General features: G+C 37.1%; 1 protein-coding gene across 1 annotated transcript in view; it reads left to right on the top strand.

The window, feature by feature from the left end:
* Positions 1–16569, top strand: part of LOXHD1 (lipoxygenase homology PLAT domains 1) — a 666378-nt gene that overhangs the window by 16211 nt on the left and 633598 nt on the right. The window contains exons 2-4 of the mRNA XM_053701077.1: positions 11500–11678; positions 13638–13793; positions 15881–16032. Coding sequence (XP_053557052.1) covers positions 11534–11678; positions 13638–13793; positions 15881–16032 — 453 coding nt within the window. The 5' untranslated portion in view covers positions 11500–11533. The remainder of the gene's footprint in view (positions 1–11499; positions 11679–13637; positions 13794–15880; positions 16033–16569) is intronic.

Here is a 16569-nt window from a genome sequence, read left to right as displayed (position 1 = left end):
GCCTGTAAAATTAAATATAAATCCTAAAATAGCTACAATATAATTATTTGTTATATTGTAGCTATATTAGGGTTTATTTTACAGGTAAGTATTTAGTTTTAAATAGGAATACTTTAGTTAATAATATTTAATTTATTTTGTTAGTTTAAAATTATATTTAACTTAGAGGGGTGTTAGGGTTAGACTTAGCTTTAGGGGTTAATACATTTATTAGAGTAGCGGCGAGGTACGGTTAGGGGTTAATAAGTGTAGGTAAGGTAGCGGCGACGTTGGGGGGGCAGATTAGGGGTTAATAAATATTATGTAGTTGTCGGCGATGTTGGGGGCAGCAGATTTGGGGTTCATAGGGATAATGTAGGTGGCGGCGGTATCCGGAGCAGCAGATTAGGGGTTAATTGTGTAATGCAGGTGTCAGCGATAGCGGGGGCGGCAGATTAGGGGTTAATAAGTGTAAGGTTAGGGGTGTTTAGACTCGGGGTTCATGTTAGGGTGTTAGGTGCAGACTTAGAAACTATTTCCCCATAGGAAACAATGGGGCTGCGTTGGGAGCTTAACGCTGCTTTTTTGCAGGTGTTAGGTTTTTTTTCAGCCGAAACTGCCCCATTGTTTCCTATGGGGGAATCGTGCACGAGCACGTTTTAGCTGCTTACCGCTACCGTAAGCAACGCTGGTATTGAGGGTTGAAATGGCGGTAAATTAGGCTCAACACACCCTTTTTGGAGCCTAACACAGCCCCTCAGACAACTCTAAATACCAGCGTTGTTTGGGAGCAGAGGTAGGAAAAAAAGCTGCGTTAGCTACGCGGGTCTTTACCGACAAAACTCTAAATCTAGCTGATTTTTTTGTCCTTATTTAATAGTCGCGATGTGGGTAACAGATTAGTGGTTAATAAATTTAATATAGCGTATGCGATGCGGCAGTTTAGGGGTTAATAGTTCGTTTATGGGTGTTAGTGTACTTTGTAACATTTTAGTTATGAGTTTTGTGAAACATTTTTGTTTTGCAAAATCCATAACTACTGGTCTCAGATGGATCGTGTTGGTATAGGCTGTAACGTAAGCATTTTAACTGGACCGCTAAAATGTTTTTGAGTGCGGAATAAATGTTGCGTTACAGGCTAAAATACTTGCGGTATAGCTATACCACCTTGACTCATAATATGCGTTCCTGGCCATTCCAGTGTAAAGGCCAATTTTTCAGCGTTAATAGCCATACCGCAAAACTCGTAATCTAGCCGTTTGTTAGTTATTTTCTAAACATGCTTTGTCTACTAAAAAAAATAGGATACACTTTGTTGCTACAGGGGTTCGGTTCTTAATAGGTCACAGGCTCCACCTGCTTTCTGTGTAGTCCCCCTGTGTGCCCCCATGTAAAACAGGGCTCACAGTGTACGAAAAAAGTTTGTATTTGCCTTTACAAATATGGTGTCAGGGTTTCCAAGATGGCCACCACAGTGTTGCTGTACCTGACAGAATTTGTGTACAGGAAGTGTTTATCCTTTTGTACATTTACGGTTACTGATTAATTACAGCCTGATAGGGCACTGTAGAAATGGGGGCTCTGCCACTGTGGTTTAGTTACACCCCTGGTGTGATGTGAGTATCTAGTGGCAGGTGCATACCTCTAGGAAGTGCTTTGTAGTGATGTGGTTGTGGCGGTCTAAGGTCAATAATGTTTAAAATTCTTATAATTAAAAGAAACACCAATACTGTATATATTTGACTCATCGTCCTCTTCACGTTCCGAGTCTCAGAGTATACATAGCAACTGATTCGTGAATCTCATATGGGATCTCTAGAGGATCATCTCAGAATGTTTATTATTATTATTATTATTAGTAGTAGTAGTAGTAGTAATAATACCAGACGTTATAAAAATGTGATGCTGGAACCAGATAGCTCCATTATGATTTATACAATAGCATCCCTTTAAAACACTGGTTTTCAAACCTGTCCTCAGGCCTCCCCGACAGGTCAGGTTTTCAGGATTACCTTGGATGTGAGCAGATGAAATAACCATGGTTACTAATCAGCTGATTATTTTACTTGTGCTCCAGTTCAGATATTCACAAAATGTGGCCTATTAGGGAGGTCTGAGGACAGGTTTGAAAAACAGTGATTTAAAGGGACCTGGAAGTAAAAATTATACTGTCATGATTCATACAGAGAGGGGATGGGCAAATGTGTTTATATTTGAATTCGAATGTTAGAACAAATGTTATTGTAGAAATTCAGTTTACATATTAGAATGTTGATAAGAACAAATATTCTTAAAAATTCTATTTTCGAATGTTATTTACAGTTTTCGAGTGTCACATTCAAATTTGAATATTTCAACACAGTTGTAGACTGGAAATACTATTTCAAATTCGAATCTTACATTCAAATTTGAATGTCTAATTCGAATATTACATTTCGAAATTGAAATAGCTAAACATTCTATTATTCAAACTAATATTTTCGAATTTTATTGAAAAATTCGAAAACGAAAATTCAAAAATAGAATGTTATATAAACATTTGAAATTTGATTCAAATGAACTAATGTATGAAAATTTGTTTTAAATTTCAAATTTTTAGAAACATTCGCCCATACCTAGAGAGGATAATTCCAAAATAATTTCTAGTTTAATTCTATTATCATATTTAACTAATTCTCCCTGTATCCTTTGTTGCATAAAACAACGAGATATCCAAAACCTGCTGTCAAATAGTGTTCAAGACACTACCTCAGTATGCTCTCATGTAAAGGAGCTGTTTCAACAAAAGGATACCAGGAGAAGGAGGTATTTTCAATTGCACTCTCTGGCCTCTAGTTATCAAGCCATCAACCGCAAATAAACTGGAATTCTGCAGCGTATTTGTGGCGATGCTGATTCGCCTTAGTTATCAACCCCTACTGCCCGGCAAAAGTAAAATCTAGTGACGTAAGCTTCGATCCGCGGGACTCAGTCCAACACAGATCGATGCTAACGTCACTACAGATGTTCCGATCGCAAGTTCGGCACAATCTGACTACTTTTGGTAGTTATCAAACTACTACCAGGTACGCTCGCCACTATTCCGGGCCAGCGTACCTGGATTTCAATCCGCCGCCCTGGAGGCGGCGGATCCCATAGGAATCAATGGGAGTCTGACCATAGCGAAAGCTCATGTTCGCTGCTGCCCAATATCCCATTGATTCCTATGGGAAACGTCTGCACCTAACACCCTAACATGTACCCCGAGTCTAAACACCCCTAATCTGCCCCCCCCTACACCGCCGCAACTAAATAAACTTATTACCCCCTAAACCGTCGCTCCCGGATCCCGCCACAACTATATTATACATGTTAACCCCTAAACCGCCACTCCCTGACCCCGCCCCACCTACATTATACATATTAACCCCTATACCGCCGCCACCTACATAAACTTATTAACCCCTATCCTGCGGATCCCGGACCCCGCCGCAACGAAATAAATAGTTTAACCCCTAAACCGCCGCTCCCGGCCCCTGCCGCCACCTACATAATACCTATTAACCCCTATCCTGCCCCCCCTATACCGCCGCCACCTATAATAAATTTATTAACCCCTATCCTGCCCCCCCATACCGCCGCCACCTATAATAAATGTATTAACCCCTATCCTGCCCCCCCTATACCGCGGCCACCTATAATAAATGTATTAACCCCTATCCTGCCCCTCCTACACCGCCGCCACTATAATAAAATTATTAACCACTAAACCTAAGTCTAACACTAACCCTAACACCCCCCTAACTTAAATATTAATTAAATAAATCTAAATAATATTACTCTTATTAAATAAATTATTCCTATTTAAAACTAAATACTTACCTATAAAATAAACCCTAATATAGCTACAATATAACTAATAGATACAGTGTAGCTATTTTAGGATTTATATTTATTTTACAGGCAACTTTGTATTTATTTTAACTAGGTACAATAGCTATTAAATAGTTATTAACTATTTAATAGCTACCTAGTTAAAATAATTACAAAATTACCTGTAAAATAAATCCTAACCTAAGTTACAATTAAACCTAACACTACACTATCATTACATTAATTAAATAAATTAGCTACAAATACCTACAATTAAATACAATTAAATAAACTAAATTACAAAAAAAAACCCCACTAAATTACAGAACATAAAAAATATTACAAGAATTTTAAACTAATTACACCTAATCTAAGCCCCCTAATGAAATAAAAAAAAACCAAAATAATAAAAGTCCCTACCCTATTCTACATTGCAAAGTAATCAGCTCTTTTACCAGCCCTTAAAAGGGCTTTTTGCGGGGCATTGCCCCAAAGTAATCAGCTCTTTTACCTGTAAAAAATAAATACAACCCCCCCCCAACATTAAAACTCACCACCCACATACCCCTACTTTAACCCACCCAAACCCCCCTTAAATAAACCTAACACTACCCCCCTGAAGATCTCCCTACCTTGAGTCGTCTTCACCCAGCCGGGCCGAAGTCTTCATCCGATGGGGCAGAAGAGGACATCCAGACTGGCAGAAGTCTTCATCCTATCCAGGCAGAAGAGGACATCCGGACCGGCAGAAGTCTTCATCCTATCCAGGCAGAAGAGGACATCCGGACCGGCAGAAGTCTTCATCCTATCCGGGCAGAAGAGGACATCCGGACCGGCAGAAGTCTTCATCCTATCCAGGCAGAAGAGGACATCCGGACCGGCAGAAGTCTTCATCCTATCCAGGCAGAAGAGGACATCCGGACCGGCAGAAGTCTTCATCCTATCCGGGCAGAAGAGGACATCCGGACCGGCAGAAGTCTTCATCCTATCCGGGCAGAAGAGGACATTCGGACCGGCAGAAGTCTTCATCCTATCCGGGCAGAAGAGGACATCCGGACCGGCAGAAGTCTTCATCCTATCCGGGCAGAAGAGGACATTCGGACCGGCAGAAGTCTTCATCCTATCCGGGCAGAAGAGGACATTCGGACCGGCAGACATCTTCATCCAAGCGGCAATGTTCTATTTACTATTATCAAATTTGCTTTGTTCCCATGGTATTCTTAGTTGAAGAGATACCTAGGTAGGCATCTGCAGCACTACATGACAGGAAATAGTGCTGCCCTCTAGTACTCTTGCAAATGGATAATATTCTTGCATGCTCCTTAACATTATGTCACTGTTTTTCAACAAAAGATGCTAAGAAAATGAAGAAAATTTGATAATAAAAATAAATTTGAAAGTTGTTTAAAAGGACATGTTCTGTCTGAATCACAAAAGAAAATTGTTGGGTTTCAGGTCCCTTTAACAAGTTATCGCATGCAGAACCAATGAGAATTTTCTGCACTGATGCTACTCAAATATACAGTATGTTGTTTATTGAAAAATATTGCTCATTAGTTTGTGTTTACAGAGCTGAGAAAGGGCCGGTTTGGGCAAGTTTTGTGTATGAATGGAAGGCACCTTTATGTAACCAAAACAATGGTAACACTCATATTGCGTGAGGCAAGTTCATCAAGAATGGTGACATCTGTCATAGCTAGGAAACAACGGCTTTTTCTATTTAAAGGGATATTAAGCACCTTGTAGTGACAAGACCTCTCTGTAGATGCAATAAATTAGCATACCAGCCAAGTGTAAAGATATCTGACGACATTAACACCTTGTTTGACTGGAATTATTTTCAAAGGCCAATCTCTCCTCACCACATCCATTTATTTTATTTGGAGAAGCCTCTGTCATTTTGTTGATAAAACGTTCCTTTTTTTTGCAATATCTTATCTTACCACCTCTGCTGAGGCCGGCTAGGGACAGATATGGGAAACGTTTATGAAGTCTGAAGTGACCATGCAGAATTTTAACACATTCAAACTACAAATGTAGCAGATCCAATTAATGAGATAGTAAAGTCAAAATTAAACTCTCATGATTCAGAGCATGCAATGTTAAACAACTTTCTAATTTTTTTCTAATTCTAATACTTTTATTACCTAATTTGCTTTGTTTTTTGGTATCCTTTGTTGAATAGCATACCCAGGAAATCTTTGAAGCAGCAATGCCTCTTTTCATGGACTCGCCTGAAATGTGCAGCTAGCTCTCAGTAGTGCATTGTTACTCCTTCAACAAAGAATATTAAGAAGTAAATGTAAATGAAAAAATGTGGAAACTTGTTTAAAATTGTTGTTTTATCTGTACCACGAAAGGGGTACTTTGGGTTTCATGTCCCTTTAAGAACTGTATTGGAAAAGAACTACATACAAAATACTGTAAATGGTTTATAAATGCATAAAACTGTAATTTAGTGAGCAAAACACTTTGCTGTCTTTAAACAAAGCATCTTAATTTGTACCTGGTGTGATGGTATAGCGTGTAGCAGGGTGCAAAACTGCAGTGCATTTAAAGAGACCTTAAAATCAAAAGAAAATCCCCCATACGATATATGCAATATTTCAACTTTCTAATTTACTCCTATTACCTTTAAACAAGTGCTGTCCATTGTCCTGAATCAAAAATTTGCTGGCTCCTTAGCTGAGATGCTTTCTTTTCAAATAAAGATAGCAAGAGAACAAAGAAAAATTGATAATAGAAGTAAATTAGAAAGTTGCTTAAAATTACATGCTGTATCTGAATCATGAAAGAAAACATTTGGGTTTAGTGTCCCTTTAAATATAGTAACAAATAATGCAAAACAAAATCGTTATTTATCTTGACAGCTTTACTTGTCATTTCTGAGAATTGTGCTAAGTATGAGGCTGGAGAGCATCCTGCATACTTAAAGGGACAGTAAACAGTACACCAAAAATGTTATTGTTTAAAAAGATAGATCATTCCTTTAATACCCATTCCCTAGTTTTGCATATCCAACATGGTTATATTTAATATACTTTTTACCTCTGTGATTACCTTGTATCTAAGCATCTACAGACTACCCCTTATTTCAGTTTTTGAAAGACTTGCATTTTAGCCAATCAGTGCTGACTCTTAAATAATTCTATGGGCATGAGCACAATAGTATCTATATGATACACATGAACTAACGCCCTCTAGCTGTTAAAAACTGTCAAATGCATTCAGATAAGAGGCGGCCTCCAAGGGCTTAGAAATTAGCATATGAGCCTATCTAGGTTTAGCTTTCAACTAAGAATACCAAGAGAACAAAGGAAATTTGATGATAAAAGTAAGATGGAAAGTTGTTTAAAATTGCTTACCCTATTTGAATCATGAAAGTTTATTTTGGACTTTACTGTCCCTTAAAGGAAAGAGCATTTGGTACTTCTGTGTTTCCAAGATTACAGAACAAAACAAAAAAACGGATTTATTTTTTAATTTATTTTGTGATTCAGACAGAGCATATTATTTTAAAAAACGTTTCCAACTTACTTTTATTATTAAATTTGCTTTGTTCCCATGGTATTCTTTGTTGAAGAGATACGTAGATAGGTGTTACTAGTAAGGAAAGAAATATAATTATCCAGCACACACTTCAAAACCAGAAGTGTAATACGGGAGCAAAGTATAAAACATACATTTTTTATTTTTTTTAAATGTTTTTTATTGAGGTTAAAGTCACGGCATACAAAGAAGCAAAAAACAACAAAACATATGTTCAAGAAACATTCCCATCCAAAATTGTTACATAGGATACATCTATGATATAGCAAATGAACTAGACATCACATGTTCACAATACACGTTACAACAATATTAAATCGCATATCTATGGCCAAATGAAAAAGAAACCCTCTAGATGTTATCTAAGATCACCTTTGTACATCCTAATACTATTGAATAAGCAGAGTACCAGAGGGTAATCATGTATGGGGAAAGACCACTCCTGGATCACAAAAGGTTAACCTCATTTTTGGTTATCTTATATATAAATATACAACAGTGTCCACTCATTGTATAGAAATAACTATTTAAGGATAAGAGCTCAAATCAGAATAAAACTTGCAACAGTGTGATTCATAAGCTCTATACTGTAATTAAAACATAGTATCATTATTCAAACAGCAATCTTATTTAGCATCATCTCTGTAGACAGTTTAAAAACTGCCACCAAAGAAATCACATAGCCTTATTTAACTAGTATAGTCTTAGCATCACAACTCAATGAGTATATTAGTGGCCAATGCAGATGGAGAATGTAACTTAAAACTAAAAACATTAACTCTTGGAGCCAATGTCTATAAGGGATAATAGCTAATGGAAAGTAGCTGATATAGCCAGATTAACAGTTCTCAAATATTTATCTAACTATGTGGGGGTATAATTAAATCCTGGTTAACAGAATAGCTCTAAGTTCTCCAGATAATATTATCTTAGTAAAAAAGAAATGGTTGTCGCTACCTGCTATAACTTATAACATAACTACAGGGGTAATAGATAACTGCAAGTATACATTTTATAAAAGATCCTCAAAGCTTTCTTGGGCCCTAGAAAATACGGTTAGACTATATTGAGGGTAAGAGGTAACTAACTACTACAACCTGGTATTCAGTCTTTAGTACAATCATAGAGGCTGATGTATACCCCAGTGCATATTGTATTAGTATCATGGAGTGAATAAATAATATGAACTATCTATATAAAAAGAAGTGGTTAACAAAGCTTCAAACCAATCTTCATCTTAAAAAAAAAAAATTAAATGTCACATAGTGGACTTCTGATGTCTGGAAACATGTTACCCCTGTATATAATATGAACAAAAACATTAGGAAAATATAATCAGAAAATTATACATAAATATAGCCCCTGCAAAGTTATCATCAGTCCTTTATGGATCTCAAACTGTAAATCTTGAAATCCTCATATACACATTTGTAGTTTGTCGTTTGCAAAAGAGGAAACATAGAGCAAACCCTTTTTATCATATATATACAAATGATGCTGCGTAGTACTGCAGACCTCGACTACTATTTTCCAACACTCTATTAGATAAAGATAACTTTTTTATAAGATACAGGCTAGACTATTATCAGAAAGATAATCATCACTATTGAAGCCAGGCATATACAACCAAAGGCTATATAAACATATTTTAAGAGACAGATAGCTTAAAAAATAAATAAAAGAAACAAAAGACTTGCGTCTCTAACAAGCTTTGATGTTGTAGATTCAGCCTACTCCTGCTCTGTTGAAGAAGTCAACCAACAACTGCTGTAAGTGTCCCCCGCATTTCACAGCAAAGTATAACATATTTTCAGGTAGGGGCTTGGCATGCTGGAATGTCGGTTGTCTTGCCGTTTCCATATTCAGAACTCCCTTGAATGCAGGCAGGGACTCCAAGGACTCTCGCAAGGGGCCGGCCGCATCTCCTCCATCCGAGACCAAAAAACAGGGTAATTGACTCGCCCACGCAGCGACAGGTAAGTAAAGGGAATTCTCCTCATGTAGGGAAACAGAAAGTTCCGGATAGATACAAATGGACTCCACAACCATCTGCAACTGCTTACTCTCAATAGCCGCCACACCAAGCGATGAGACTGATGAAACTCCCTGCATCTGTGGACTCCGCTTTCCCTCTACAGGAGGCGAGTGATCATAAACAGATGATAGGACACTGATTAAGCTCCGCTCAAGTTCCTCAAAGCGACTGACAAGTAGCTGTATCATCGACTCTTGCCAGTTATTTGCCGCCGCCATATTGTTCTGGGCTCAATTTGTCTTCTTACCCTTGTGACAGGGTGGTGTGTAGAGGGCATTCCATTCTTCAGCACAACTGGCTGGTAATATCTGATAGCGTCAGAAATATGGAGGGGTGGATGAGGTTCCAGGCCGTCAACAGGCCTCTGCTGCGTACCTCATAAATTCTGGACTGCTGGGCTAAAATCAAACGGCAAATAATGTCCAATACTGTTCCACAAGCACTAATTATCTTGAATCAAGCTTGGTATATGGTATATAGGAGTGAAAAACAGCAGTTTTAAACACTCTTCTGTTGAGCCCTAGTTAGAAAGCAGCCATCACGGTCGGTGGTCAGACACGCCCCCCTAAAACATAACTTTTAATATGTGAAAAAAATAAAAAGGTGTTGACATAACACAGATGAAAACCATTAAAAAGCAACCACACAGTATTACCGTCTGAGTAATAGGGAAGAGGGATAACTAGTATCCTGTACTACTACACATACATACATGCATAGAAGAAGCAGACAAAAAAGTATTATCAATGGTCAAAGGACAGAGAGGCCCATTGTGTAGCACCCACAACTTAACAAAATGTTCCCTGTAAAAGACTTACACTATGATTAGATGAATCCCACATGTAGTGGGCTATCAAGGGGTTAATGCTATGCTGATGCTGGGTGTGCAAACACAGTTATTGAAAAATATCAGGGCATCATCCTATCAGAGCCAACAATCATTGGATCAACAAATAAGCGAATACCCGAGTACTCCGACCGGCAAACGCCTGACAAGCGTTTCGCCTGAGCTTTGTCAAAAGTGTTTTTTTAATTGTTTTTAATCTGATTTATGTCAGCACCTTTTTTTTATTAAATATTATGTTTTATACCCTGCCCCCGTATGTGCTGCAGAATTATATTTCTTTCCGTACTAGTAACAGATTCAATTTCCGTATATACTCCTGGCACCCCCTCCCTTTGAATAATTGGTCATTTCAGAGATGTATGGGGCATTATATATTGTATACGTAATACTGTGAGTTCTGCATCTTATAATACTTACAAATACCTAGATAAGTGGAGCACTACATAGCAGGAAATAGCGGTCTTGCAACATTCTTGCAAAACTGCTGCCATATAGTGCGCCAGACGCATGCACCCTCCTGAGCTTATATACCTGCTTTTCAACAAAAGATACAAAGAGAATGACATTTGATAGTAGAGATAAATTGGAAAATTGAATTGCATGCTCTGTCTGAATCACGAAAGATAAAAAATTGAGTTTCATGTCCCTTTTAACCCCTTGAGTGTTAATGACGGCTCTGAGCCGTCACAGAGTTTCCCACTTTGGTGCTAATGACGGCTCAGAGCCGTCACTAGCACTTTCCCACCTTGAGGGAGATCAGTAGGCTCCCACCCGCTCCTGCCCCGGCGTATAGTGACAGGCATCGCCGGGGCTTCACGTTATGCGCGGTGATGTCACGGGCAATGATGTGATGACGTCACCGCACAACTTTATTTAACATTAACAATGTTAAATATAGGAGCAGGGGGCATGCTGCTTAGAAGCCTGTATCTCAGGCATCTAAGCAGCTACAGACCCCCAAGACCCACCGTTGGAAAGGTAATCGCCTATCCTTTCCAACAGTATAAGTCTTGGGGATCTGAAATAAAAAAAAAAGTAAAATGTAAAATAAAAAAACCCTTTAAAAAACCTTAGCACCCAGGTGGGATAGTGCTTAGCACTCAAAGGGTTAAATATTTGGTCACCTGGCAGTTCTCATTTTTTAATATTATGTATGCTAACATACCATATGATTCAGATTATTATTTACTTGGTTATTGAAATAAAGAATGATCAATACTTTTCTTTTTTTTTTTAGAGGAGGAAATAAGGTTAATCGCCAGTAACAGACAATGCCTACACAAATACAGTATTACAACTCCTCTCCCTCAGTGAGTGGCATCTTACAACCCCAAACTACAAATGGTTCATTTGCGCAAATGAGACCAAGGGATGTCTTCCCTGCTGCAACAGTGCCAAGAATCCGCCCTGCTACCGGTAAGATTGAACGCCAAACAATAGCACCGTACATTGCTGAAATGTGTTACTTTACTTAAATTAATAGTTACTGTCAAAATAGTAAACAGGTGCTGAGCTTGAAAGAAAACAAGTTTGATTCACAACTGCCAACTTTTAAAAATAGTTCATATTGTGTATTCATTTACATATCTGATGTCACCAAACATTTTCCTGGGGCAGGGAGATAAGGGGTCTTGTGGGCGGATCTGCAATTGCGTCACTGAGTTAGGGCAGTTCCTAAAAAAAAAAAAAGATTTTTTTCCTTGGCAGGAGACGCTACAGGCAGAAGTTTCATTTATATCTTCTTTGAAATGTATATGTTTTTGTTAAGTAAATAAAACTTAGTGTTTCTGGGAAGAATATACTTCTGCATTGACATAAATGGTATAAATGGGAAGTGTTTAGGTTAATGGGGTCAGTTATCTATTCCTGTAACTCTCTGCTGATTGTTCATATCTGCTTGTTAGTTTTAAATATCTTATCTGAGTAGACTTGAAAACTATATTGTGGCGTTTATCTCTGAATAGATGTGGCAATTTTGTTGTAAACTGATTACTTGTTGTATCTACCTCTATGTTATTCAACAAAAAAATCCTATAAAAATCAATTAAAGGGACATGAATCCCAAATATTTTCTATCATGATTCAGATAGAGCACACCATTTTAAATATGTTTCCAGTTTACTTCTACAGGTACAAATCCCCAAATCCGGAAATCCAAAATTAAAACTTATTCTGAAATCCAAATGTTTGAATTAATATTTTTTAAAAATACAATTATTTTAAAAAATACTTATTTTTCCGCCTGTAAGTCTCAATCTTCTCTGCCTGTGGTTGATTTGTTATTGTATTATAAAATGCTTTGATGAAAAGCATATCTAGGTAGACTGAGAAGCTGCCAATTGGTAGCTGTACTTGTATGCCCCTATTCATTGGTTTACCAGTTGGCTTACCAATGTGTTTAGCTATCTCCCAGTAGAGCAGTGGTGCTTCTTTAATAAAGAATACCAAAAAAAAAAATATAACATAAATAAGTCGGAAAAATGTTTTAAAAATGTATATTCTATCTGAATCTTGAAAGAAAATGTTCGGGTTTCATGTCCCTAAAAAAAACCCCACAAACAATTTTGTGTTTGTAGAGTTTTAAAATCAAAATATTGTTCATTTGTATTCAAGACTTACTCAAAAAAAGGGAAAATCAAAATTACATTTTTATGAAACATGTTTATGTTCTTTGGTATCTTTTGTTGCAAAGCATGCCTAGATAGTCTCTGAAGCAGCAATTCACTACTGAGAGCTAGCTGCTGATTGGTGGCTGCACATAAATGCCTCTTGTCATTAGCTCACCAGATGTTCTATGCTACATATTAGTAATGCATAGCTGCTCCTGAGCCTATCTGGGTTTACTCTTCAACAAAGGATAGCAAAAAAGACATTACATTTGATGATGGAAGTAATTTTGAAAGCTGTTTAAAGCTGACAGTTTTATCCAGTGGTGAAGAGCGCTACACTTATCTGAATGGCATGAACGAGTGGTTTGTGATTAGAAAACAATTCTGTGATTAGGTTTGTTTGTTTTTTAAAAAAATGCACTGCACCAGCCAGAAGGAGTTTTCATTTGTAATAAAATATAGAATGCATTATTTTTAAAAGGTAAGAGGCTTGTTGTGTTAATTAATTGTGCACAAATTTGATTACAAATATTTTATGTTTACTGTCCCTTTAATTTAAATGTATGCCTGTTGTCATTGGCTCACCCAATGTGTTCAGTTGGTTCCCAGTAATGGATTGCTGGTTTATGTCCAAGATAGGATATACTAAGAGAACTAAGTACATTTGATAAAACAGGTAAATTGGGGGAAAAAATACAATTCACTTGCTCTATTTTGTTTGAAATAGTTTTGGTAACATTTGTATAATTATTTTTATTATTTTAAGGTTTTCAGTTTAGAGATGTGTCTCCTCCACGGGGGAAGCCAACATGGAATGATTCTCGTAAGTCAGAGGACTGGACCAACTCGTTGCGTAGATTCCGGGTCAACCTCAATCACAGACCTGTGGAATCTGCGCTGAGCAGGAAAGCACCATACGCTGGTAATGATTAATATACATAGTCCTACGGACTATAAGGATACTTTAAAAAATTCTGTTTCGTATTTAAAGGGGATAATTTATATAATTTTCTAATTTTTTAGAGCATTTAATTTTTAGACTAGCGACCCTGTACTACTTTGTGTTTAAACCCCGCAAAGACACGGTAGAAGTACCACTCACGAACCGCAGAGCACTGCTGATTCCGACCGGAAACCTTTACCGATTCGATCAGCAGCGCTAGTTAGACAGCTGAGTTGAGCGTCTAATGCTGCTGATTGGATTAGCGACAGGTTCCACTTGAGACCTAAGTGGGACTTCTACTGTGTGTTTAACTCAATTTCAGGGGTTAAACACACAGTAGTGCAGGGTGGATAGCCTGCGGTAACAAATGAGACGATTAGATTTTTTTTTTACTATTATAACCCTTTAATTCTTGTTTTAGTATTAATGTGTTTCCTCTGCAGACAGCATAGAGTTATAGGGACATATGTTTCCTAAGTAGCCGGGAATTTCGTCTAGCTTCCCTTTAGTACATGAGACCCTATGTATTTAACCCCATACTTAAAGGTGCGTGAAACACTTTGAGATTTGAATGCATAATGTTTAATTTTGTGTAGAAAAAAACCTTTTCATTTAAAATTGTGGGCTTATGGATATTCTATAAAGTAATGGGCACCACCATATTGAAACTTAGGTATTCCCCTTTTTCTAATCTCTTCTGCAGAGGAGGATTATGGACATATACATTGTACAATCAATAACTGTGTGGAATATAGCATTGTTAAAATAACTGTTTAAAGGGATTTAAAGCCACTTTAACATTGCTATATTCCACACAGCCATTGTTTGCTGTATCTGTCCCTAATTGTCCTAAGCAGAAGAGATTAGATAAGGGATACCTTGGTTCCAACACAATATTCACTAATATAGAATCTAACATTTTACACATTTATTCAGTGTTCAAACAACTAATATAATCATGCTATTCTCAGGCTAATCCTTGCTTTGATACATCATTATATTTAGCATTATATGAGCATATGCCACTGAGAAACATTAATAGATTTTACCAGATGCATTTTTGCTAATGGAACTATATTGCAAAAATGTTTCTATTTAAAATGGAAATGCATCCATGCACATTTAAAATCTGATTCTTCTATTCCTTTAATATGTACTTCTTGCTAATCCTCATTGGCTAACAGATAATTCTTTTGCAATTTTGAAAAAGTATTTATGTAAAACTTTGTTTTCTGATCGATCTCTGTCATGGGCATCTAATAGATGTGGAGAACAAGATTCATTTAAAGATGCTCTGTACTTAGGACAGATGTATTAATTCTTTTCAAATAAGGGACCACTTTTCACTTGCAGGTCCAAAGAAATAAAATCAATTAAAAAAAAAGGTGTAATTCAGTTTGTAGTGATTATTTTGTTTTATTGTAGCAACATTTCAGATAGATAGATAGACATACATATAGATCCGTCTATAGACAGACAAACAGACATGCATATAAATACATATATTAGATAGACAGACAAATAGATACGTAGATAGACAGGCATATAAATACATATGATAGATAGACAGATAGACAGACAAATAGATACGTAGATAGACAGACAAACATACAGGCATATAAATACATATGATAGATAGACAGACAGATAGATAAATAGATTAGTAGCTAAACAGACAAACATATAGGTACAGTATATAAATACATATGATAGATAGATGGATAGATATAGACAGACAGAGAGATGGGGAGTGTAATTGTTGGTGTGCCCTGGTTTGCCCTGAAGTGTGGAGGGACAGGATAAATTACACAATTAATGCAAACAGAAATAGCAGTCAACAAATAATACATTTTTTCTGATGCAAAGCCAGCGTGAGGTTCTGTAAGCTTCATTCCATTAAAACGAGTACAAAGAGAAGATTTTATTACTGTACTCAGTATTGTACTGTGGCTGTGGGTTGGAGAAAAACGGATAAAGTGTCATATGGAAGGTTTATATAAATAGTGGCTGACAGTTACAGGAGTGATTATAAGACATTTGATTTTTTTGCTTTTGTGTTTCTATAGCAAGAACTATGAGCGCCAGCACAGTTGGTCATCGATACAAGAATGGCCATGTGGACAGTCTGCCGTTGTACAGCTCAATGAATGACCCTCATTTGTACGACTACTACGCCAAGAAGTTTGCGCTACAGGTTAACCCACGGCCACCATCAGCGGTATGAATGTATAGTGTGTAATGGTCCTTAGCCTTTTTTACAACATTAAAGCAAGCAAGGTCTCTTTGTCATGTGACACATCATGCCTACTAGAGTCATGGGACATGTCATACCTTTTAGTGTCATGTGACACGTCACGCCTACTAGTGTCATGTGACACGTCATGCCTACTAGTGTCATGTGACACGCCACGCCTACTAGGGAAATGTAAATAGAATGATTTTGCAGTAAATAAAATCATTTAAAATGAAATGAAACGTCTATATATGAATCAAATCTGATCAATGTGAACTTATAGAATACTACTGTCGGATACTAACATGTTAAATGTTATCATGTAACTTTTGCTGCATTGGGGCTTTTATTACATTAGAACCAAAGCTTTTAATTCTTGTTCCTACCTCCCTGCTGTCCCGGATAATGCAGGATTATTATGGGAGGTGAAATTGAATAACAAATCACCCTGGTGTAAACAATTTAAAAACCGATTAGCACCTATTTTTTGCTGCACCCACCATTATATTTTATATATTATAT

Source organism: Bombina bombina, chromosome 2, assembly GCF_027579735.1.
Source record: "Bombina bombina isolate aBomBom1 chromosome 2, aBomBom1.pri, whole genome shotgun sequence".
Taxonomy (NCBI): domain Eukaryota; kingdom Metazoa; phylum Chordata; class Amphibia; order Anura; family Bombinatoridae; genus Bombina; species Bombina bombina.
The sequence above is the reverse complement of the archived record's forward strand: the minus strand, read 5'-3'. Positions and strand labels throughout refer to the sequence as shown.